The 25887-nt window shown below is 49.1% G+C and overlaps 1 protein-coding gene across 9 annotated transcripts in view; it reads left to right on the top strand.

Annotated features, from left to right (window-relative positions):
* Nucleotides 1–25887, top strand: part of SRGAP2 (SLIT-ROBO Rho GTPase activating protein 2) — a 238432-nt gene that overhangs the window by 205741 nt on the left and 6804 nt on the right. For 7 of the 9 annotated variants that reach the window (XM_033410544.2, XM_033410545.2, XM_033410546.2 and 4 more), the window contains 7 exons: nt 2410–2487; nt 3412–3546; nt 5347–5452; nt 15388–15612; nt 19226–19305; nt 21374–21554; nt 23037–23183. In XM_033410544.2, the coding sequence (XP_033266435.2) occupies nt 2410–2487; nt 3412–3546; nt 5347–5452; nt 15388–15612; nt 19226–19305; nt 21374–21554; nt 23037–23183 (952 nt within the window). Of the gene's footprint in view, nt 1–2409; nt 2488–3411; nt 3547–5346; nt 5453–15387; nt 15613–19225; nt 19306–21373; nt 21555–22317; nt 24319–25887 lie in introns of those variants that run through there. The other 2 variants (XM_033410552.2, XM_004282432.4) reach the window with 1 other exon arrangement.

The raw sequence follows: 25887 nt of genomic DNA on the forward strand, positions 1-25887 counted from the left end.
ATGGATCGTGCTGTAACAGAGGGACTTTGACAAAATGCCCAAGTTTGAGCCACGGTGCTCTTGAGAAAAACTGGACAGGCCTGATATGATAAAAGATGCTAGCTCAGTCCAGCCCCTGGGCTCATGCTTCCTGGATCCCTCCCCAGTTCTGAGTTGCATGTGGGGTGCTCTCTGTGAGCCGTATCCACCGTCAGGCTGACAAATGGGATCCCCCACCCTCTGCGCTTTCCCTCCAATAGGACTCACAAGCCTGGCATTGATTGCAGTCAGAAGGCCTGGGCCCCTGGATCTGGTTCTTATCACCTGTATAACCTAATGCTGGTCATCCCTTATCAATCCCCTCACCTAGAAAATGGGCTTGCTGGTAACCCCTGCTTTATGTGGCTGTAAGCACAGAAGCAATCACCACACATGCATTAACTTTCTATTATTATTTTTACCCTAACAAACTTCAAAAAGACATCATTTTCATGCACATTATTCTAGTGTGGCATTGAGGCATGTTGCCTTTAGAGTCAAACTGCAGTCAAGGACCAGTGGCTGGCACAGTGCCTGCAATGCTGTCTGTTGACTGATCACTTGTCTTTTCATGTCCTCCCTTTTTCTTTCTTTCTCTTTTTTTTTTAAATTTTACATTGGAATATAGTTGATTTACAATGTTGTGTTAGTTTCAGGTGTACAGCAAAGTGATCCAGTTATACATATACATGTATCCATTCTTTTTCAGATTCTTTTCCCATATAGGTTATTACAGAATATTGAGTAGAGTTCCCTGTGCTGTATAGTAGGTCCTTGCTGATTATCTATTTTATATATAGTAGTGTGTATATGTTGATTCCCAACCTCCTAATTTATCCCTCCCCGCCATCTTTCCCCTTTGGTAACCATAAATTTGTATTCAAAGTCTGTGAGTCTGTTTCTGTTTTGTACATAAGTTTGTATCTTTTTATTTTTTAGGTTTTTAAAAATATTTATTTTTTGGCTGCATTGGGTCTCAGTGCGGCACACAGGGTCTTTGTTGAGGCGTGCAGGATCTTTCCCTGCGGCGCGGGCTTCTCTCTAGTTGTGGTGTGCGGGCTCCAGGGCACGTAGGCTCTAGTTTGTGGCATGTGGGCTCTCTCGTTGAGGCATGTGAGCTCAGTAGTTGTGGCATGCGGGCTTAGTTGCCCCACGGCATGTGGGATCTTAGTTCCCCGACCAGGGATTGAACCTGCGTCCCCTGTATTGGAAGGCTGATTCTTTACCACTGGGCCACCAGGGAAGTCCCTGTATCATTTTTTTAGACTCCACATATAAGTGATATCATATGATATTTGTCTTTCTCTGTCTGACTTAACTTTACTTAACATGATAACCTCTAATTCCATCCATGTTGCTGCAAATGGCATAATTTCATTCTTTTTTATGGCTGAGTAATATTCCCTTGTATATATGTACCACATCTTCTTTATCCATTCATCTGTCAATGGACGTTTAAGTTGCTTCCATGTCCTGGCTATTGTAAATTGGGGGTCCCCAACCCACAGGCCGTGGACCGGTACCAGTCCACGGCCTGTTAGGAACTGGGCCGCACAGCAGGAGGTGAGCGGCGGGCGAGCAAGCGAAGCTTCATCTGCCGCTCCCCATTGCTCCCCATCGCTCGCATTACCGCCTGAACCATTCTGCCCACCCCCACCCACCATCCATGGAAAAATTGTCTTCCACAAAACTGGTCCCTGGTGCCAAAGAGGTTGGGGACCGCTGTTGTAAATAATGCTGCAATGAACATTGGGGTGCATGCCTCTTCTCGAATTATGGCTTTCTCCAGATATATGCCCAGGAGTGGGATTGCTGGATCATATGGTAATTCTATTTTTAGTTTTTTAAGGAACCTCCGTACTGTTCTCCATAGTGGCTGTACCAATTTATGTCCTCGCTTTTTCATAAGTAGTGAAAGCATTGTCCTCTAGAACAGCCGAACAGTGTTAGAACAGCTAAAGCACTAAGTATGATCTCAGACCCTATGAAACTCTGGTGGTGTGTAATGGCTTGCCTGCCATGCCCCCAAATCTCATCCCTGACCCTTAGGGATAAGCAGGTGCCAGGAATCACTTCCCTACTTTGCAGCTGGGAACAGAGAAGAAAAGGCTGGAGAAGGAGCCTGCCTCATAGACTCTGTCAGAATCAGAAATGGTGTAGACATCTCTTCCCTTAAGTCTCTGCCTCGGTGCTTTCTTTAGGCCAATGCCTCATATTCATTCCAGTGACTTTTCCACCATCCTTGTATAGGCTTTCTCCTCTGGCCTGAAGAAGAGAGACAGGATGCTTAAATACACACTGGCTGAGGGAGACAGACACTCAACTAGGCTTGGAGCCATGGTGGTGAATTTGCTTTTTTGTCTCCTTGATCACTTTTCCCTGTCTTTCTAGGACTACAGCATGAGGGAATCTTCCGAGTGTCAGGATCGCAGGTGGAAGTGAATGACATCAAAAACGCCTTTGAGAGAGGTGAGGAAACAGCCTGAAAGATAAGACCAAATGTTTGCCAGCCCCCCAGGATACTAGCTCCGCGCTTTCTCTCTGAGAGGTACCCAGAGGTTAGCAAGCCAGTTTGCCTCCGTCTTCAGCCCAGCACCTTCTCTCTTGTAGACATCCCCCCACCCCTACCCAGATATGCAGGGAGGTGCCAGGGTACATCCCAGTTTCCTCCTTCTCAGCCCCATTCATCCTGCCCCTCTCCAGATGATCTACCCAAACCCAAGAAGTTAACTATGATATCTGGGCAGTTTATGGCTGTATCCAGAACCCTTGGTGGCAGAGCGAATGCACCTGTTCATCTTAGCCCATTTATTATCTTGTGGGCTATTAAGGTAATGGACAAGCTTTGGCAATTTCCGTCACTGAAACGGATATATATAGTTTCAATTTGAGGTTGGTCCTATCATTAAATCTAATTACATCTGATATGAAATTTTCCATAGGGAACTCCAGTATGATTGTTCTCCTATAAGTAGGTGTGCTTTGTTACAGGCCAAGAGGAGAGAGAGCTAATCAGAGGGGCTGGCCTCCCTGGCCTCATTTCCCTCCCCTAGGGGCTCAGTCCCAGCCTGGTTTCATGATCTCATGAGAGAGCCAATTGCTGTGTCCCATCCCCAGCCCAGAGGGAATGTCCCTGAACCAGTCTGGCACAAGCAAATTTATGTAATGGACTTTTGTGCCCCTCCTCTGGCCCTGGGGCCCCTGAGCCTAAGCAGTCTTTGCTTTTGCTAGTCCCTGGTTGCCGTACTCATGGCCAACATGCTGGGCAGAAAGCTGATGGACTGTGATGAAGATTTGAATAGGCCACTCCTTCCCCACCACCTCTGCTCCATCCTGTTTGTTTTTACCTCTCTCACTCTCTCTTTCCTTTTTGGGGGGATTGCTTATCCTTAGGAGAGGACCCCCTGGCTGGAGACCAGAATGACCATGACATGGACTCCATAGCTGGCGTCCTGAAGCTTTACTTCCGGGGGCTGGAACACCCTCTCTTCCCCAAGGACATCTTCCATGACCTAATGGCCTGCGTCAGTAAGTATCATCCTGGCCTCAGATTGGCTTCTGGGCCAGAGCACCTCACAGCAACAGATAACAAATTTCCACAGGGTCTTTTTTTCTCATAAGCTTTCCAGTAATGTTTTCCTTTTTTCCTTTTCCTCGGTGAAGTTTCTCTTCCTTGTTGTCACTCCTTTATCCCCTAGTAGGGGAGGAAAAAGAATGACTTTTCAGGAAGAGTCTGGATCACAAGTCAGAACTCCTGGCTTTTTTCTTTCTGATTCACTTTAAACTCTGTTGCTTCGCTGGGCTTTATCTTTCTTCATTAAAATACATTTATGTTCATATATAAGACACAGTCCTTTTCAGCTATTAGAAGCTCATATATTAGTGCTTGTGCTTTTCATGATACAAAGGGAGAATACATAAGTGTTACAAATATTTCCTGCTTGTTGCTTTAAATATGGCATGACTTACCTGTGAGATGTGTTAATATGTGTTCTTCTAGGAATAAAAGCCTCTGCACATTTAAAAATAGTGATATGATGTTTTCTCAGAGAGAGATAGTCCCTACTTGATCTTTAGATAAAGCAGGTATCTTAGAGGTTCTCTGCCTCTTACTCTAAAATTTAGGGCTTGAAAAGCTATTCCTGGCCATTTAGTTTAGATCATTATACTGGACCCCCCTCTCATTTGTTGTCCACGGAAACTTGGATTAGTATTAGGTCATTCTGGAAGCAGACGCCGTTGAAATGGTGGCTTCAGAGGCTGGAGGAGGCAATGCCTTTGAAATGGAGAAAAGTTTTTCTTCCCAGATCAACCAAGGTCTTCATCCCCCACCGCCCACCCCCGAGTTTCCAGTTTGATTCCTGAGCACTGTCCCTCTCTGTTATTCTGAGAGAGGGACCCAGAGCACTCAGGAAGCTAGCTCTCTCGTTTTATTGGTTTACTCACTATCTGTGGGAGTCCTAGTGGAAATGTGTTCTGTGGGTGACTGAATATATGCATCCCTCCTACCTTCATGTCTTTTTCCAGGGCTGGGCCTACGTGGAATACCCTAAGTGGATGGGGGTTGCCAGGACAGTACAAGAGACCTTAGCTGCCCAATCCTCCCCTTGAGATCTGCTCCCGATCTAGTACCTCCCATCTCTTTTTCATGGAGAGACTCTCCTAGAAAATGACAATATCCACATGGCACACCATGAAAGTGGGGAGGCGGGCCATGAGGGAAGCACAGGCCTAGGGCCGTACCTGGAATTAATCAGTCCACAGCACAAGTGTCAGGAAAGTTCTCTGGTTTTCTCCCCAGATATCACTGCTTACACAGGGGCCTGCCATTTCTTGCCTCTGGCCACATTCTCCTCATCCCCACTGCAGATAAGGGAGGGGGGAAGATAAGCCAGACTTGTCCAGGGGATGAGGTGATGCACGTGTGGCGTGGGCAGGACAGGACCTGCGCAGCCCCTCCTTCTCCCCACATGTAGGCCCTCCAAGGCTGGGTGTCGAGCAGTCACAGCAGTTTCTGGTCAGCTCCTTGCCTGTGGTATTGTAATAAGGGGGTGATAGATGCTCTGGGGAGCATCTCCAACCCCTTCTGTGCCCAAGGAGCATACATCTTAAGTCCTGACCCGCAGAAGGTTCTGGAGCCTGCATGCCCCATCACAACAGCCCCACCCCAAGGAGCCACAGAGATGGAGCTCCTTACACTGGCCCAGTGCTGTGTGGGCTTGACCGGCTGCTCTCCATATTGCACCCGCTGCTAGTCAGAGCCTTCTGACCACTATTTCCTGGGATCTCAGTTACAGTGGAGGGTAACGCATGGCTTTTTTCTTTCAGCAATGGACAACCTGCAGGAGAGAGCTCTGCACATCCGGAAGGTCCTCCTGGTCCTGCCCAAAACCACTCTGATTATCATGAGATACCTCTTTGCCTTCCTCAACCAGTGAGTAGACTTTCCAGGGAGCAACTGATTGGGTCTTAGCTTCGGTCACTGGAAGTTTACGTAGGGACCTATGTTGATTCCTCCAGCCCAACAGATACTTACTGAACACCTGCTGTGTGCTGGGCACGGTCATAAGATGTAAGAATACATTGTGAAATAAGAGACAAAAACCTGGATACCATTTAGCTCATGTTCCAGCAGAGGACACAGACAATTACAGAAGCATGAGGTAGTAATAAGTGCTTAGAAGAATAAGGAAGTGTAAGTTAAGGGATCGGGGCAGAGGTGAAAGAGGGAGAGACACTGCAGAGGGGCCGTCAGCAAAGGCCCCTCTGGGGAGACGGTGTGTAAGCAGCAGCCTAAATGAAGTGAAAGAAGGAGCCACGGGATGGTCAAGGTCATCAAGCCCCAAAGTCATGGCAACAATGAGTTTAGATTTGAAGAAGCCATTGGAAAGTTTTAAGCAGAAGAATGTTGTGATCTGATTTTTTAATATATTTTTAAAATCTGCTTCATGGAGAAGTTACCATAGAGTAATGTGGAGAGAAGCGGGAGAGACCTCACCAGAGGTTATTGTGCAGTCTCGGTCGGGAGTGGTGGTGGCTTAGACCAGAGAGGGAATGGTGGAGGGTGATGAGGGGTCAGGGGTAGGATCTGTTTGGAATACAGCTTTGATAGGACCTGCTGACGGGTAGGTTATAGAATGTGAGGAAAGAGAAAAATTCTACATTTTTGACATGAGCAGCAGGGAAGCCGTGATGCCATTTGTGGAGCTGGGGAAGACAAGATGTGGAAGAAGCAATCAGGACAAGGTGTTGATGTGGCCATGTTAACTTGAGGTACCCGTTAGCCCTCCAGGTGGAGAGTCTAAGTAGGCAGCTGAACATAGGAATTGGGTGCTCAGGGAAGAAACCTGGAGCAGAGATACAGTGTGAGGTCATTGTGTACTGATGGTATTTAGCTGGTCAGCCAGGGAGTGAGTGTAGCTAGAAGAGAGGTCTGAGGATCAGAGGGGCCTTGGGCTTAGCCAGAGTATTTCTCCCTGTCTAAGCAGTGTGTCCTTGCCCAGGGCAGGCATGGAGGGCAGCAAAGACGACGAGCAAGGACATGCTTCTCCCCTTAGGCACCTCTGTCTTTCCACGTTGCTTTCACTGCAGCATCTCCCTCAACAGCCTAGGCCAAAGTCTATCAGTGGGCAACCCGAGGGCCAGATAAGGCCTATAGATGTGTTCCCTTTAAGTCCACTCTGTCTTGAAAACATTGAACCATTTAAATATTGGGAGATTTTACTTTTTAAAAAAATCTAGATTTCTAGCTTCTCTTGAAAAAATCACTAGGTCTAGCAGCATTGGATCTGCACGCCCACGCGGCCGCAGTTCCCTGTGGAGTACGGGCTGCTGCCTAGATGAGGCGGTCAGGCGCCCCCAGTTCACCACAGTCCCCAGCTCTCCCCGAAACTCCCCGATGCTGAGGCTGAATTCAGTTGCCGTTATCATCTCTCTGGCTTTATGGCTTTTCATTGAGTGGGGAAACATTTCTTTAGATCCATGAATCTATTTTTTTAAAAAAGGGAAAACAAAAAGTAGACCAAGGGGCTAGGGTGTTTTAGCTCATATTGCTTTGTGAAAATGAAGACTCTTCCTAGTGGGTTGGTCCCTACTTCAAAGAAATACAAGTTCAGAGGCCATCTCAGCCTCTGCTTACAGACCAGAGTCAGCCTGACCTTGAGGCATCTGGGCTAGCAGCCCCCGCCCGAGACCTTTCAGGGGCAACCACACTGTCCTCTAGCCCTGTTGCTGGCCCTGCAGAGTGACAGAGGGTCCTGGCCCAGCAGCCTGCTGCTTCCACGTGGCTGTGTCTGCACCATTCATTAGCCAAGCCCTGACTCAGCACCACAACTGCCTTTAGTTGAGAACCCCTCATGACTCACACAGGGTTTCACATGCTGCCCGTTTTAGGCAGACAGAAACTCTGGTAATGACTCTCAAGCCAGTCGGTCCCCTCAGGGCCACCAGGCCTTGTCTCCCCTCATTGACCGATACCTGCCCTCAAAGAGCCTAGTCTGCTCCCGCAGAGCGAGGAACATGTCGGTCGTGGGTAAACAGGCAGGGGAGCAGGCAGGTCCTGGGGTGACTGTGTGTATAAGCACAATGGCCTCATCCTGCCCACATTTTCCTCCTGCTAAGTGGCGGGGTGAGGGAGTTTGTGGGTGGGGAGAAACGGTAGAGGAAGCATCATAAGAGCTGGAGAGGGTGGCCACTGTCGAAGGAAACATGGAAAACTGCACCCATTCAAATGATGACTTTTGTTTTGTTTCACTTCTTTTTCTGGTTAAAAAATGATTAACTTGCTCATCAAAGTCTTTCATTGAAAAGATGCAGCATTAATAACCACAGTGTTTCCTAAAATAATAAATGGAGTGCAGGACACAGGCAATAGAGAAGACCACCTGCCTGCACAGGAAGGTGACAGGTGATAAGTATGCAGACTGGGCCCAGTCTGGAAACTCTGCCTGGGCCCAGACTTTTAGGACCCCTCTCCTTTGCTGTTACATGTCCTGACAGTGTGTACTTTATTTCTGGCTATTGTCTTTTTTGGGGTTGTACACATCCTCCATCTCAAGGAACCCCCAGAACTGAGATATATGTATGGAACTCCTTACACAGTGCACCAGTGCTGTGTGGACTTGACCTGGTTCCACATATATCTATATAGCTAGTGTTCAATCCACTCCATGAACCTTGGGTACATGCCTGTCCAGTAGGCCTTGTTAATTGTTAATTATTAATGTTATCCTTTCTTAGCATCTGCATTGATGATCAATTGCTGTGTAATAAATTACCCTAAAACTTAGCAACTTCAAAACAATAAGCATTTATTTTTATGTCACAGTTTCTGTGGATCAGGAATCTAGGTGCAGCTTAGCTGGGGCCTCTGGCTCCAGGTTTCTTGAGGTTGCAGTGAGTGTACTGGGGGCAGGGCTGTAGTTTCTTCTGAAGGCTCGACTGGGAAAGGATCCACGTGGTGTTGGCAGGATTCAGTCCCTTGCAGGTTGTTGGACTGAGGGCCTCCTTTCCTGGCTGGCTGTTGGTCAGAGGCCTCCATCAGTTCTGCACCACATGGGCCTCACCATAGAGCTGCTCATGACATGGCAGCTGGCTTTGCTCCAAGCAAGTGAGTGACAGAGTGCCCAAGAGAGCAGCCAGTCTTTGTAACCTAATCTCAGAAGTTACATCCCATCACTTCTTCCATACTCCATTCACTAGAAGTGAGTCACTAAATCTAGCCCACACGCAAAGGGAGACAACTACACAAGGGCATGAATACCAGTAGGCAGGGACCATAGGGTTCATTTTAGAGGCTGCCGGCCACAGCATCTGTACTACTCAGTGGGTTTTCACCCTGAAACAAAGTGCAGGTAGCTCCCCCTCACTGCCGCTGACTCTGCTGCTTGCCTTTTGAAACCTGATTTCTTCAGATGTCAAACAATATAGACTTTTAGTCTCTTGCTAATCAAGAGAGGTCCATAGACCAGCAGCATCAGCATCATCAGGGAGATTGTTAGAAATGCAGAATCTCAGTTCCTCCCCCACCCCACCCCCAATGACCCATGAATCAGAATCTGTATTTTGACAAAATCCCCTGATGAGTCATAGGCACATGAAGGTCCGAGAAGCATCACTCTGCATCCTCAAATATTGCTCCATAATCTGAAAGAGGGAATTGGTGGTGCTTCTTTCACTGTTAAGGCACCTCAGCAGCTCTCCAGAAAAGCTGAGTCTTCCTCCAAACTTCACCATCTCAAGTGCCTCCCAGTTTGGAAAGATTCTGTCTGTGCTGCTCTTCTGACTTTCACAAGGAGTGTTTTAGCTTCTGTATGAAAATGGACAAGTAGAATTGTGGCTGGATTGTCCTAGAGACTCACAGATGCTCATGTATTTATTCACTTATTTATTTATCATGCATTTATTAAGCATTTACTGTGTGCTAGGCCCTGTTTTAGTTGCTGGATATCTAAGATTGCACCAAACAGTCAAGGTCTCTGCCCTCATGGAGCCTACATAGCACATAGAACTGGAGGAAGACAGGCAAAACTGATAAGAACACATGTCATGGGACTTCCCTGGTGACACAGTGGTTAAGAATCCACCTGCCAATGCAGGGGACACGGGTTCAAGCCCTGGTCCGGGAAGACCCCTCATGCCATGGAGCAACTAAGCCCATGAGCCACAACTACTGAGTCTGTGCTCTGGAGCCCGCGAGCCACAACTACTGAGCCCACGTGCCACAACTACTGAAGCCCACACGCCTAGAGCCTGTGCTCTGCAAGAAGAGAAACCAACGCAATGAGAAGCCCACTCACAACAACGAAGAGTAGCCCCTGCTCACCGCAACTAGAGAAAACCTGCACACAGCAGTGAAGACCCAACACAGCCAAAAAGAAAGAAATTAATTTAAAAAAAAAAGAGGCTTCCCTGGTGGCACAGAGGTTGAGAGTCCGCCTGCCGATGCAGGGGACACGGGTTCTTGCCCCGGTCCGGGAGGATCCCACATGCCGCGGAGCGGCTGGGCCTGTGAGCCATGGCCGCTGAGCCTGCAAGTCCGGAGCCTGTGCTCCGCAACGGGAGAGGCCACAACAGTGAGAGGCCCGCATACCGCAAAAAAAAAAAAAAGAAGAGCATATGTCATATGTCAGAGGATAAGGGCTGTGGAGAAAATTAAAGCATGTTACGGGGGTGCTTCCCTGGTGGTGCAGTGGTTAAGAATCTGCCTGCCAATACAGGGGACATGGGTTCGAGCCCTGGTCCATGAAGATCCCACATGCCACGGAGCAACTAAGCCCGTGTGCCACAACTACTGAGCCTGAGCTCTAGAGCCCACGAGCCACAACTACCGAAGCCCACGTGCCTAGAGCCTGTGCTCCACAACAAGAAAAGCCACCGCAATGAGAAGCCTGCATACCGCAAGGAAAAGTAGCCCCTGCTCACCACAATTAGAGAAAGCCGGTGTGGCAGCAACGAAGACCCAAAGCAGCCAAAAATAAACAAATAAATAAATAAAACATGTTAGGGGACTGGAGAGTGTAAGGGGTGGGTGTGAGGGTTTCCTCTTTAATATACAGTGGTCAGGGACACCTCATTGAGCAGCTGACAGTGGGCAGTGGTGTAGGAGGAGGACCAAGAGGGAACGGTGTCCCAGAAGCCGCATAATGTGTTTCAAGGAGGGTGTGATAACTGGGATAACATGATGACAGGTCAGCTAAGAAAAGGACTGAGAACTGATTTAGCAGCATAGATGTCACTAGTAACCTTGATGGGCATTGTCTTGGTGGAGGAGGAGGGGCAAAATCCTGATGGTGTCAGTTCAAGCGAGAAGGGGTGCTGATGCTGGATAAACAAAATGTGGTAGATCCGTACAGTGGGGTCGTATTCAGCTAAATGCTACTGGACCGTACACTTTAAAATGGTCAAAATGGTAAATTTTCTGTTGTGTGTATTTTACCACGATAGAGGGGTTGGGGGGCTGCACGGGAAGAGAGTAGGTGTGTGAATCTGCTAGGGCTGCCCCAACAAAATACCATAGACTGGGTGGCTTAAACAACAGAAATTTGTTTTCTCACAGTTCTGAAGTCTGGGAGTGCAAGATCAAGATGCCAGCAGGGTTGGTTTCTGGGGAGACCTGTCTCCTTGGCTTGTAGACAACCACCTCACTGAGTCCTCACGTGGCCTTTCTTCTGTGCACACACTGGGAGACAGAGCTCTGCTCTCTTTTCCTCTCCTTATAAGGACACCAGTCCTGTAGGGTTTGGGCCCCACCCATATGACCTCATTTAACCTTAATTACCTCCTTAAAGGGCCTGTCTCCAAATACAGTCATTACAGTCAAGTTAGGGCTTCAACATATGAATTGGGGGGCAGGGAGGACACAATTCAGTCCATAACAGAACCGGTAAAGAAGAACCAGAGAATCAGAGACAACTCTCAAAGAATTTTATTATAAAGAGAAGAGAATGGGACAGTAATTCAGCATGGATACGGACTTAAGAGAGAATATTGTTTTCAAGATGGGTGGTATTGCTGCACATTGGCATGCTAGTGGGGGTGACCCCATAGAGAAGAAATGATGATGGAGGAGAGAGCAAGGTAATTGCTGGAGTGCTATTCTTGAGGAGGTGAGAGGGAGGAAGGCAAGTCAGTTAATAGATATGGGACCATGGAAGTTGGGGGGAGGGGGCAAGGGGAGTGAGGGAGTGCCTTTGAAGGGCCATCAGGAAGAGCCAGCCACAATTATCTTCTACTTCTTATCTCTTAAGGAGCCTTTTGGGAAAGTCTGTTAAACCATGGATTTACAGATTTTCAACCCCACGTTTTGCCTGGAGCCATGGTGAATAATACAATTCCTCTTCATCCCTTTCAAACCTGAAATCAACCCTGATGCATAATATCTTACCCATGGTCTGTTGGGTGTTGCCAAATCAAACCCCTGGAGGCCATGAAGTTGAAGGTTTTTAATGGAAGTGTCATATGTTTAAAACAGTGTGTTCAAAGCTTCGTGCTCTCCCTGAGGATTTAAGGTTTTGATTTGGGGATGCAGAGCCCTCAGCTTGTTAGATTATGCCTGTCAGGAGAAGAAGACGGTGGACACCTGTAAGTCAATTACTGCCAAATGTCAGCGGCCCTGCTTTTCCCTGACTGGAATCAAAGGTCCTGTGCCGGGCTTCCCTGGTGGCGCAGTGGTTGAGAGTCTGCCTGCCGATGCAGGGAACACTGTCTGGGAAGATCCCACATGCCGCGGAGCGGCTGGACCCGTGAGCCATGGCCGCTGAGCCTGCGCGTCCGGAGCCTGTGCTCCGCAACGGGAGAGGCCACAGCAGTGAGAGGCCCGCGTACCACAAAAAAAAAAAAAAGGTCCTATGTCAAGAAGCAAACAGGACATTAAAATGACAGAAAATATTTCTTAAACATCACCTATGTGCCAGGCACAGTGCTAAGTGCTTTGCACATATTACCTCGTTTAGTCTTCACAACAGCCCATCAAGGGGGCACATAATTGCCCCCATTTTATGAAGAAACTAGGGAACTAGTACAAAACGATGGTAAGCAATGGAGCTGGGACTCAAAACCAGGTCTGCTTGACTCTAAAATTCTTGGGATGTTTTGTTTTTCTTTTTAAATGTAATCAGAGATACAAATGTGCATCGTGTTTTTTAAACACCTTTATTGGAGTATAATTGCTTTACAATGTTGTGTTAGTTTCTGCTGTATAACAAGGTGAATCAGCTATATGTATACATATATCCCCATATCCCCTCCCTCTTGCGTTTCCCTCCCACCCTCCCTATCCCACCCCTATAGGTGGTCACAAAGCACCGAGCTGATCTCCCTGTGCTACGCTGCTGCTTCCCACTAGCTATCTATTTTACATCTGGGAGTGTATATATGTCAATACAACTCTCTCAGTTTGTCCCAGCTTCCCCTTCCCACTCCCCGTGTCCTCAAGTCCATTCTCTACGTCTGCGTCTTTATTCCTGTCCTGCTCCTAGGTTCTTCAGAACCAACAAATGTGCATCATTTAAAAGTAAAAAGTCCAGAAAAATGCATGATGAAAAACAGTTTTCCCACGCCAATCCTGATTTTCTCATTCCCCCCAAAACCCACTACACTGGATCTTTTTAAGGTGCTCAAAAGAGGATGAGTTCAAATCAATTAGGAAAGTTCACTCGTGTTATGGACAGAACCTAAAGAAATATAGTACAGTTCTTAGAGGAGATGGCATGTGTAGAAGTCGATACCAAAAAAATATTTTTTTAAAGAGGGAGCTGTTACCAGTATTATCCATTTTAGATATTTCTTCAAAAATAAAAATCCAGTATTTGAGGTCTTATACTAGGTACAGCCATCAGAGTCTTCAAGGATTATTAGCACCATTATATTATATACAGAATTGTGTGCATTTGTTATGTGCTCATATATGAATTTCCCTGGGGAGAGAATCCTTAGTTTTTGTCAAATTATTTGAAGGAGCCTGTGTCCCTCAAGTAGTTAAGCACCATGGCTTTACCCCCAGAACTTAGGTGTTCCAGTAGATTGGAAGAGAAAGAAGGATCTTGGTCTGTATTTTAATGGGAATAAGAAATGGACCTGGACCCATGAGAAGTGGACCCCAGTGCACAAACACAGGTCCTCTCTGGCCCTGGTCATTGTAGCCACCTAGGAGTTGAGCAGTCCTTGCCTTAGAAGGCCGGGCAAGATTCCTCTTCTCTCAGTGAGCTTAGACTGGGACCCTCAGGCCTAGAGTTTATCTCCCTTTGACCACCAGGCTCCCCAGAAACTACTGCTTTCCTTGCATGTTACCAAAACGTTGTCAGATCACACTAAAGAAACGGGCTTCCTCCTGCTTGTCCCTCCATGACTCGAGGAACCAGCCAGCCTGGGATGGGCTACAATTTTAGCCCTGTGGCACCTCATGCCTCCGTTGTCCCTGCTAAGGTTCCCATGCTAATTATCTCTCCTGTCTCTCTCCAGTTTTTATTTGACCAAGAAGTAGACTTGGAAACATCTACCAGCCTTTTCTGAATCTCTGCTCTCTTTTAACTCAGGAGCCAGAGAAGGATTATAAAATTAAATCTTTAAAACCTCCTATGAAGCAGTCCGGCCACTGAGATCCATCAACGCACCCATCTCAGGCCTCCCTGCATCTGACCGGGTCCTACAGAGCAGTGGTCCTCAGCCATGACAGTTGTTTGTCACTGTCCCACTTCATTGTCCCACTTCACACGTTCTGCAGTGATTCTGTGGGGGGACCGGGGACGTATCTGAATCTTCAGTGAAGGAGAGAATCATTGAGATAGAGACCAGCTTGGTCATTTGAGTCTGGATGCTGGATACACTAGAAGTCAACTCTGCTCAGTTCTGAAGAACAGCTACTCAGATGAAGACAGCTGAGTCCCAGACCTCTGGCTCAGCACCACGGCTTTGGTATCCTCTCAAGATCTGTCAGAATCCAGATGCCCACAAGGGAGGCAGAACCCCGTAGCAGAGCTCACGTTTCTGCAGACTCCTAGGGGTGGGGTACATCCAGAGCTAGCCCAGCCTTCAGTGCCTGGACAGACAGACCAGTGGGCACTCACCACTGAAGGGCTTGGGTCCTTGGCCAGGGTTGGAGGTATGGCTGGAGCAGCTGCTGGCTGGAAAGGGGGAGTTCCTGGAAGAAAATACCCAATAATGAAGTCAGACTGCGTCCAGGGGAAGCCTGCGCAGGAGCTGAGCTACATGCTGACCTTTTCCTGAATAAATCCTGAATGTAATAGTGGAGGAGGAGATTATGAAAATGGAAAACAATTGCATTAGCTACTCCAGGAAGAAATTCACGGGCTTGATGGAATACAAAAGCTAATCGGTTGGCTATTTTTTTAAATAAGTCTAGAGCTTAGAATGGAATATCCCTAATAATTTGATTACTTTGCCATTCAAGAAGGTACACAGCGCACAATGCCTGCGTCTTCTGACCGTGTCATTACCAGGGCAGCCCGAGGGGCTCCGTCTGTTCTGTCGGCTTAGTGGGTTGGTCTGTGGGAGCGTATCCAGCTCTGCAGAGTGGTGTGTCCGCAAGGCAGGGTGGATTTGGTGGATATGGTCTAGGGTTGGGGTGGGGATTGGGGGGTAAGTAGGATTGGAACAGGGAGCTAGAGAAAGAGGAGGGGCGAGATCTGCAAGGAGGGACCTCCACTTGGCCCTCCCTTGGCTCCTGAATAGTGTCCTGGTGGTCATTCTCTTCTCCCCCTACCGGCTTTCTAGAAGGGCTCTGACGCCCAGAAAAGCAGGGGGCCGTCTGTGCTGCTTCTGTTCTTGCTCCTGGCAGCGCCTCCTGTGACTGTGTTTTCTGGGCATTCATGCGAGTGCTTTTCAGCTTGCCCCCTTTTCCTTCTCCTCCAGTTTATCACAGTTCAGTGAAGAGAACATGATGGACCCCTACAACCTCGCCATCTGCTTCGGGCCCTCGCTGATGTCAGTGCCTGAGGGCCATGACCAGGTGTCCTGCCAAGCCCACGTGAATGAGCTGATCAAAACCATCATCATCCAGCACGAGAACATCTTCCCAAACCCTAGGGAGCTGGAGGGCCCCATCTACAGCAGAGGAGGGAGCACGGAGGATTACTGGTAGGGGGCTCAGGGTCGGAGGAGGGGAAATGTCACCAACACGCACTGGTGTGGGGGCCAGATGGCCAAGCGAGACCGAGGGAAACACCCAGATCCTCCCCACCTCCCACTCCGAGGCACTTCAAGCTGCCAGGATCGGGGGTTGCTGTAGGCAGGGCCCCACCTCGACCCAAACTACTCAGTGCCACTTCAGGCTGCCTCCGTTTTTACGAGTTCTGAGTGATGAGAGAACATTCTGAAAGATAACGACAGCAATAACAGGAACGTTAATGATCTCCGGGAAAGGAAATTTGATCAGATTGTACGCAGAACTGCCGTTCATCAGGCAGCGGTGTCTCTCTGGCTCCTGCTCGGAGCTGGCTATTGTGAGAAGAACAGTCCTGCGTCCCAGGGAATTTCTGTCTTATTGGGAAGATTTCAGTTATAAAGCGTAATTTCCTGACTGTGAGTTTATACAATGATAATTTAGTAATGATCTCAGACGTTTGTGATGAGAAAGTGGGGTAAGGTCCATTTTCGGCAGGTTAGGCCCAGTGCCCCACTAAAGCAGGTTCGTCATGACTTCACCTGGAAACAGAGATATAAAAGGAATCCCTAGGGCACATCTTTACTAGACCCTTCCGTTAGACAAATAACAGATTTCCATTTTATAGATTAAGTCATTGCAATCTAGAGAGGCCAGGGACGATCTTTGAGGCCACCCCAGTGGTGAGGATCCCAGCCCTGACCCCTTGACTGTCAGTGCAGGGTACCACCCACTGCCCCACACTGCCCCCATCGTGCCACTTACAGGGTCATTTTCCCAGTAAACGCAAAGACAACTGCCTCTCTCTTTTACTCCCTAACATCCCTTACCTCTTCCTCCTCCTCCCTTTCCCTTCTTCCCCTAAACAGTGTTTCAGCCTGGGCTGAAAGCATAAGCCAGCCCAAATCGGATTCCATCTGAATTCAACATCTGGAAGCAATTCAGCCAGCCCCATTGCTATGGACTGAGGTAGGGGAGGACAGGGGAGGTTGCTTACTTAATGAGAGGCCAGTCAGTCCATGCTTCTCCCTGATCCCCGCAGAAGGAGCCTCCAGCCCAAGGAGTGAGGAAAATGCTATTCATGTGTCTGTGAACATAAAAGTACCACTGACATCGCTGAGTTCGGTCTTCTCTGCTGTCCTGTAGATCCCGGCATCTGAGGCTGAGCTGGAGAAATCTAGGCTCACCAGCTCGGAGAGAAAGCTTCCGGTCACTGACAGATGGCTGGTGGGGACTAGGGATGTTGTTCGAGTCCCAGCCTACTGGCTGGTGGGCTCCAGGGAGCTGTCCTTGTGCATGTGACTTGGAGAGTTGGTTTCCCTTGCATGAGTGTTGAAAAGCTGTGGAATAGTGTTCCCGATTCCTGCTTCACCTGCCTTCTCACATATCAAACCGCTGCAGGCTCTGGACCCATTCCAGGACACAGAGCCCCACCTCACGGCCCGGTTCAGCAGGGCCCTGGTAGGGCTCACCGGGCACAGATGGGAGGGCACCTACCTCTCAGTTCTGTCCAAGGTCTTCTCCCAGCACAACACCACCACCCCCCAGCCCCATTGGTTGTGCATCTGCCATTTATTAGCAGCCTCTGGGAAAACCACAAGATTAGTCAGGGCCTGTTACTACCACAGACTGGCTGGGAGGCCAGAAGCACCCCAGGATCAAGAGTAAATGACCTTGGGTAGGAGGGACCATCTGACTGCTGGGTTCATAGCCACTCAGAAGGCTCCCAGCCTGTCCATCAGAAGAGAGAGAAGTGCCAGCAAAGTGAGCTAAGATGGATGAAGGAGGGGAGGGAGGGGTGGCAAAGGGGGGGTCAGAGCCCAAGTATACTGGAGATGGGCCAGGAGACCAGAACAGCCAGGAAGAGGGAGCACCAAGGCCGCTTGGCCTCCCCGCAGCCCCACTGCACCACGCTTGCCAGCCCTGAAACCGGAACCCAGTTTTCCAGGACTGCCTGTGGTGTAGCATGCTGGGCTGCTTCTGAGACCACAGGTGTTAGGTAGGCTGGGGTGTGCGTGTGGAATGAGAGAAGCATAGTATTTCAGGGCTAGAAGGGACCTTCTAAAGCATCAGCTTGTCTTTACCTTAGAGCAGTGGTTTTCAAAGTGGGGTCCCTGGACCAACAGCACCTGCCTTACACAGGCTGATTAGGAATGCAAGTGCCCCGACTCCACCCAGACCTAGTGAATCAGAAACTCTGGGAGTGGGTGAGGCAGGCTCTTTTTAACAAGCAGTCCAGGGCTCCGTGAAATTTGGGAGCTGCCGCCTTAGTGGACAGCCAAAGAAATGAACTCAGAGGTCTGGGGAAAAGTGAGCCTTTGCCCTGCACACCCCTGGGGTCCCAAGCGTTTCCAGAATGTCACCAAACTCATTCAGAGGGTTTTGAGGCCCAGAAAACAGTGAGAAAGTGTGCCCACATTTTCTGATAAAGAGGAATCCCTGTTGATGTTCTCCCATAATGTTCTCTTGGGTCTGGAGAGCCTCCTTGGAACTGCCTTGCTTCACACGGGGTGAGTTCTAAATTAGTCCCCTGGTCTTTGAGGAACTTTCTAGGAGCGAAGGACCCATCCGCTGAGGAGGGAGAGGCTGTATGCTCAAAGGTAGAAACTGAAGCCAGGATGTGGGGTTGAGGGGTGATGGTGCTTCCATAGAACTGCCTGGAAAGTCTCACTTGTTACTATCTACCACCAGAGGAAGAAACTTTAGAAATGAACAGGGTTTTTCTCTACTTTTCAGGAAGTCAGAACTTCCTGGTGCCCCTCCCCATGCGCTCTGAAGTCCAAGAGATCAGGAGTAGAAATGACTTTTCCTAATAACTTCCCTGCTCATTCTCGATTCTCCACCCTGGGTAATTTGAGGCTCCATGAATTCTGTCAAGAACTTGACCCAGCTCTCATCCGCTGCCCTCTTGCAGCGTCCAGCCCACAGCAAACTTTCTTCCCCTGCTTGTGTTTCCCACTCATTTCTATGACTCACCTCCTACTTTCTCACCAGTACTAAACCACAAAGCAGCCAGAGCCATCAAGCAAGATGAGAAAGAAGGAAAGAAAGCACTGCTTATTAATCACTCCCTCTTATTTCATTGAATCCTAACACAACTCTGTGAGATATATAGACCATTATCCTCGATTCGTAGATTAGGTATCTGAGGCTGAAAGAGATTAAGTAATTGCTCAGGGTCGCACAGCTACCAGGTGTCAGAGCTGGTATTTGGATCCAGTTGTATCCGATGCTAAAGCCCAGTGTTTCCCTTCCACCATGCTCCCTCCAGGAACTAATTCACCTAGAGAAATAGCCCTTGAGGAGCTAAGTTGTTCCGTATTTTCAAAAAGATTTGTAAGTTCAAATGGGGTTCCTCTTGTCTCAAGATGTTGTAAGTCCCATGTAGTCTCGAGTAGTTTTTGTAGCGGGAGCTAGCCTAGAGAATCCCGAGAGCCTTACATTTCATTATAAGCATCTGTCTGGAGTATGTGATCAGGATCTAGAGAGTCTAGGATAGATCCCATGTCCAAGGAAGCTGTGTGAAAGAGAAGACAAGAATTTTGTAAGCAAATGCTGAGATCCCAGTTACTCTTGGTTCTGTTGCAGTGACAGCCCTCACGGAGAGACTACCTCGGCTGAAGACTCAACCCAGGATGTGGCCGCAGAGCACCACACAAGTGATGACGGTACGAGGCCCCACTTGGAGTCCGTGGGACTGTGGGGTGGTGAAGCAGAAAGGAGAGATTATATATCCTGTGCTCCTGATGACCCTTCCTGTCCAGCAGTCCCCTCAAGACGAGCAGGGAGCTCTCCTGCCTCCCAGCTTCATTCCTTCCCTTTCTTGGAGAGACAGCCCACCTTCTCAAATAGAGTGGTCTCTGTATTAAACCAGAGGTGAAGAGCTAGACCTTAGCCCTTCATCCTTCACCCTTCTCACCCCACCTCACTGCGCCTCATCCACCTCCCAACTCTTTGTCTCATCTGGCTGTCTCACCAGCATACTGTCAGTCCCTTGTCATGGCCCAGACTCCTGCCAGGTAGCTGGAGACCAAAGGGAAGGAGAGCTCATTTGAAAAACAGAGGGCCCAGGGAATAGTGAAGCTGGGTGCCAAGAACCCGGCAGAAGCAAGCCAGAGGGGGATGGGAATCAGGATGCAGAAACCACATGCTCTCACGCCTGCCGACTGGAAAAATTGACCCTTTCCAAAGCACAGACATGCGCTGCGCAGCCTGGCGTGTGTGCGTCGAGAGCTGGAATGCGCAGCTGTCGTCCGTGGGCCTCGGCGGTGCCCATGATTTATTAGGGTCTGTCCAGCCAGCACATTCCCCCTCCTGCCAACAGTTCTACACCTCCATTTCTGGATCGCCTGGGCTCTGGAAGTCTCAGCAGCTGACAAGGGGCCTCAGAATTTTCTGGGCACAAGAACAAAATGGCACAGGCTGCAGTGTTCCCTGCTCCCTGCCTTGCTATGAATTCTGCAATCCTAGGCCAGCTTTTAAAGAAGAAAAAGAAATTAGGATTGCTGATTTGGCTCTTAAGGTCAGATGGATCAATATGATAATTTACCACACAATGGGAAGGGATTTGGTGAACCAGGGAAATTCGTATTTGATTAGAGCCTACGTGTGCCCAGCACTGCTAGAGGCTGTATATGTCTTATCTCTTAATCCCTAGTGAAATTGATATAGCTGCTATTTAATAGTTAAGAAAACTGAGGCCAGAGAGGTCGAGTGACAAACCCGCAGCTGTATGGAACGGACATTGGGATATTTAGACAGGCCCCCTGTAGTGAAGTCCCCAGCCCTGCCCATTCAGGAGCAGACCCACCTGCCCTGGCTGTCTAGGCATAGTCTTGTTTGTAAGTAACCTTTCTTTCCACTACTCAGAATATCTGATTTTAACCCTGGGTTCCTGATTTGTGGGAGCCTTCTTTTTGCTCTCTGACCTCTACCTGCAGCCCAGAACAGATAATGACAACGATGACAGTAATAACAGTAGCTGACACGTATGTAGCACTTACTGTGGGCCCACACAGTTCTGAGCACTTTTACAAATTGTTATTTGTTGACTCCTCATACCAACTTCCTGAAAAAGGCACTATTATTATCCTCATTTTATAGATGAGGGTACAGAAGCGTACACAAAAGTAAAAATACATTGCCTTTGCACACCCCTTTTAATTTTTCAAATCACTTACATGTGCATTTTTCCATGTATTGACCACAACATATATTTCCATATTTTGCTCCTTGGAAAGTTGATTGGGCAAGTTATTTTCTCTTTATAGCAACTAAAATCTCATGTTCTAGTAGGGAGAGTGGATAATGTAAATAAATTATTCAAAGTACAATGTGTTAAGTGTTCTAAATTAATGGAGTTATTTTATAGTCAGAAAGGAAGTAATGCTTACAAGTACAGTATGGCACAAAGAGCTATGGGAACACCAAGGAAGTTACTAGAGGGAGCAGGTGATGTTTGAGTTGTGATTTAATGTGTTTCATCAGGCAGGTGACAGAGAGAGGGATTCCAGGTGGAGGGAACAGCATAAGCAAAGGCAAGGAAGGGCATACAAGTGCTTTCAGGGGTTTGCACAGTCTGCATGGGAATACCTGCTTTATAGATCATCCGTGACTTATTTTCACACTAGGTTATCTTCCCACCACTGTAAGTTCAGCTAACTGGGCTCTTCTACCCAGTTTCCTGAGTCTGTGAGTCCCAACAGCATGTGTTTCCTTCTTTTCCACCCCTCTCAGAGTGTGAGCCCATCGAGGCCATTGCCAAGTTTGACTACGTGGGCCGGACAGCCCGAGAGCTGTCCTTCAAGAAGGGGGCATCCCTGCTGCTCTACCAGCGGGCTTCCGACGACTGGTGGGAAGGCCGGCACAATGGCATCGACGGACTCATCCCCCATCAGTACATCGTGGTCCAAGACACGTACGTTAGGCCCCCTGCACCTTTAGGGGTCCCTGGCCGCACTGTGGGAATGAGACTTTATTTCTGGAGCCCAGGAGGATGAGGGAGACCAACCCCTAGGGGGCGCCGACACAGTCCTGAAGTGTCGCGGTTCCTTTGAAGGGCCCCCAGACTCAGAGACTGAGTGGAGAATTGTTTTTTCATCTCTCCACTCTCTACTCCCCCGCCAATCACATCTCCACCACCCTCCCCCACCCCCAGTCATTCTAGAAACTTGCCAGCCAGCACTCATCCACATTTATACCTGATGAGTGATAATGAGGGGTTATTATTTGACCACTTATATTTCCTTTCTGGAAAGATCAGGTTGGGAAAACATTTTGATTTCTCTGTCTTTTTTTTAAACAACCTGATGGCGCTTTTCCACTTGCAAATGAAAATGTTGAGTTCATTTTCTAGTAGAAATCTAGCTTAAGCAGCCTTGTGGAAATAACCCAGTTCATTTAACCCAGATGAGGCTGACTTGGAGAAAGACAGGGGAGAGGAGGGGAAAAGATGTCGGGGGACAAAGGGAACATGGACTGGTTCCAGAGAGACTTCATCACACGGGCTGTAGGTTGGTTCCTGCTCTTTGAAGCAATGTCTTTGCATCAGGAAGGCTTTTCCCCGTGGCCCCTCAAATCTGCCTCCCTGCCCCATTGCCCTGCCTCTGACCCTGACTCCCTCCCCTTGGATACGATGCTGTCAGTATTTTTAGTCCTTCCCTTAATATTATTTTTTAAAGGTTGATATCCTGAATGAGTCTGCACCCTCGCAGCCTCTCCCCAGCTCGTTCTGCGGGGAAATGCTCCCTCTGTTGATAACATCGCATACCTGGTGGCCATCTGTGCGTGGACCCTCCCAAATTTAGCATTATGACTTCACTCCAGGACCGAGAGAAGATGAATTGTGGGGGAGAAGGGGCTTTCTTTGTCATCAGTAGCCAGAGGGGCCGGGAGAGCCGTGGAGAGACCTGGGACCGGCTTGGACGCTCTAAGCAGGGCTAGATGCGCTACGACAGAGTGTGGCAGTGTCCTGCCTCAACTCCGGCATCTCCAGAGCCACGGCAGAGCTGACTGCCCTTGCCCAGCTGTGCTTGGGACCTGAGCACATAAACGGCCACCTGGACCTCCTGCAGGAGGTGGCCCCGGCACAGCTGCCCCGGGAAAGCAGCGAGGGGTAGAAGGCAGACACCTCGAATCCAGGAGTCCCCTAGCCCAGCTTTCGGAGGATCTGAGGACCCCGCAGAACTCAGCAGGATTATTTATCTTTATTTAAATGACCCTCCAAAGGCCCGTAGTTTTCCTTGCCTCCGCTCCCAGAGCCCAGCCAGGCGTCGCTGCTGCCTCAGAACCATTGTGGGGTCGCGTGTGTGTCGGGGGGGCCATCTTGCCGATTTAACACTGCTTTTTGTGTTGTTGTTGTTTTCCCCTCCTCCCTGCCTGCCTGCCCCTTCTCCCCCAGCGAGGACGGTGTCGTGGAGAGGTCCAGCCCCAAGTCTGAGATTGAGGTCATTTCTGAGCCACCTGAAGAAAAGGTGACAGCCAGAGCGGGGGCCAGCTGTCCCAGTGGGGGTCATGTAGCCGATATTTATCTTGCAAACATCAACAAGTAAGCTCTGCTTTTCATTTTCTGCTCCCCTGAATGACTTGCGACACCCCGCCTCACCCTCTGGCCTAACCGCCCTCTCCATCCCTGTGCTGCATCCCCCCACTTCCCGGCCCGACAGCTTGCATGTGCTCGTGGCTGCTCCAAGGTGGACAGGGCCAAGGAAGCATCCACAGGCCTCGTCAGCAGGCCCAGGTCTCCGGCTAGCAGCCGTCACGCTAAGGACGGGTGTGCCCCTCTGTCCCTGCAGCGTCTGTCCGCTCAGACCTTCCTGGCCATCTGACTGCTGAAAATTTGGCCAAAGCTATAGTCACTTCACGTAACTTGGTTTTGTACTGTTTCTCAGAGGTGCCTTCTCTTTTCCAATTCTGACTCAAATAATAATCTTTGATGTCTTCCTTGGCCCTTGTCTGTCCAAAGATCCAAAGTCTCGTGCATCTTCTACCAGGTTCATGTCACCCTAGATGGTTTATTTAGATATCACATGTCTGTTTCTCCCTCATCCTGCATTCGCTCCCCTGGAGGAAAGGCGACCACTACCCCCACCAACCCCCACAAGGAAAGCTTTGTCCTGAGCTCTTTCTTCACTGTCTAACCCCCCAGCTCCCTTTTCTCTTGCCCTTTCACACCAGTAGAAATAATTTGCCATTTTTTCCCCCTATTGCTTTGGCCCTGTGTATTATCCTTCCCTGTTAGTCCCTTTGCAGATTCCCACTTCTGTCCAGCAGGCTCGTAACTGTGCCCCCCAGCTTTCACAGTGGCTGTTAGCAACATCCTGGGGTTTTAACTCCACCCACACCCGATCTGGCCGTCTAGAGGGATTCCACGCCTGTGTGCTGCTGCCTCCCCTAGAGACATTCAGGTTATTGGAGAACTAATCTCATCTCAAGGGGCCAGACACCAAGCCCCAAAGCCTACAGACCTCTTTCCGCCAGACCCTGAACCTTGGCCCAGTGCCAGCAGGATGACAAGCCCCAGGGCGCTCCCGATGAATATGGATTGGAGATGATGTACAGTTTTTATTCCCCTCTGGCTTTGGAGGAATGAAATGATTTGCACATTGAAAACCTGTTAACCGTAGCCTCTGGACACTGAAACTGGAAGGAGAATAAAAGATGCTTGTTGTTTTTAAACTGCACCAGGTCGCCCAGATCTCTTGGCTTTTTTCCAACCAGACGGTAGCAGGGGGAGTGTTTGGGGCACATGGTTCTTTTCCATCTCTTTCACCCTCTACTTAGTAAAGTAGCTGATTCAGCGCACTTGGTCAGTGTAGTCACAATTTCAGTCAGACCGGTAAGAAAGATCGAGGATTTAATTTATTTCCCTCCAGCATAGTGTGCCCTGTTGGGGGGGCCAGCTAGTAAAAAGTTAACTGTGGGCTAATGACATTTTCTTCATTATTTACAAGTCTACGTTAATTGTAAGCCTATAATCATAAGGTTGTAAGCCTGTAATTAACCCAGAAACCAAGGCGAGGTTGGTGGAGAGAGAGTTAGCTAATTAGTCGGGTACAGATTTTTAAGCCATCATGTATTTGTTGCCATTTGTACAAAGGAATTGTAGAGAGTAATACCTTGGATACTCAAAAGATGAACCTCTGGTAGAAAGTCAAGGCGGTTCCCGTGAACTCCTTGGCTGGTGGTATCAGGATGGGGTCTTGGAGGATGTGGTCTGCCCAGACGCCAGCTGGTCCGTGGGGGAGCAGCCGCCCCCCGGATGTCTTGCCCTTAGGACTGATCGGCCTTCGAGCCACACCTCCTGCCCCACACAGCTCTCCCCCCGAGCTCCTTCTCTCTCCTGAGTACCCTGGGTTCTCTTTCACCCCTGGACCTTCACATCTGCTGTCTTCTCACCTGGTCGACTCCTCTCCCTTCGAGACTCAGTCCGAAGATTTCTTTTTAGGGAAGCCGTTCTGACACCCCTGAATTCCTCAGGGCTGAGTTAGGTGCCCTTATTCTGTATTCCCGAGGCAATCTCAGGACATAAGCTGCGCTTGGATCTCCCACCAGGCTGAGCTCCTTGAAACCAGGAAATCTGTCTTCCTCCCTCTATATCCCTGGGGCCTGGCCCACACCAGCCACTCCATAAATCTGCCTCATTAGCAGTTTGGGCCTTGTAAGTCAGCCCTCCTCACAAGAAGGAAAAAGGAAATCAGCAAGGAGTTATTAGGGTGCGGCCTCTCAGTTCAATTCCACACATTTACTGAGCGCCTCCTGTTGTGCCAGGTACGCCTGCCGCTTATTCAGGGACGAATAAGATGATCCCTGGCCTCGGAGCTCACAGTCGGGCAAGGTGAATGCCACAGAGACAAGTCACTAAAAAGTGGTTCCATAGATGCACTGAAGGAGCAGAAGGGGGAGTGAAGTCTGCCTGCCCATGGGGGAGGGAGGTCAGGGAAGAATTTGCAGAAGAGGAAAAGTCATTTCAACTGGACCTTGTAAGACTCTGTGAACATCCTTTATCCACTGGAGAGTGGCTGACCCCCAAGGCTAAAGCTGCCGAGCAGGCAGCCTCACGGAGTGGCTGCTGTGTGCCAAATCCCGAACCGGGCCCGGGCGTGTATGATGAGGAAGACCTCCGCAGTGGCCCTGCCCCAAGGACCAGCTCCTTATCTTCAGGTCCTGCCCCTTCCCTTCTTCCGTCCTCAACTCCCACCTCAGCCTCAGTGGCCCTTAGTAGATTCAAGTTCAGAGCTGCCCAGCTGCCA

This window comes from Orcinus orca, chromosome 1, assembly GCF_937001465.1.
Source record: "Orcinus orca chromosome 1, mOrcOrc1.1, whole genome shotgun sequence".
Classification (NCBI taxonomy): domain Eukaryota; kingdom Metazoa; phylum Chordata; class Mammalia; order Artiodactyla; family Delphinidae; genus Orcinus; species Orcinus orca.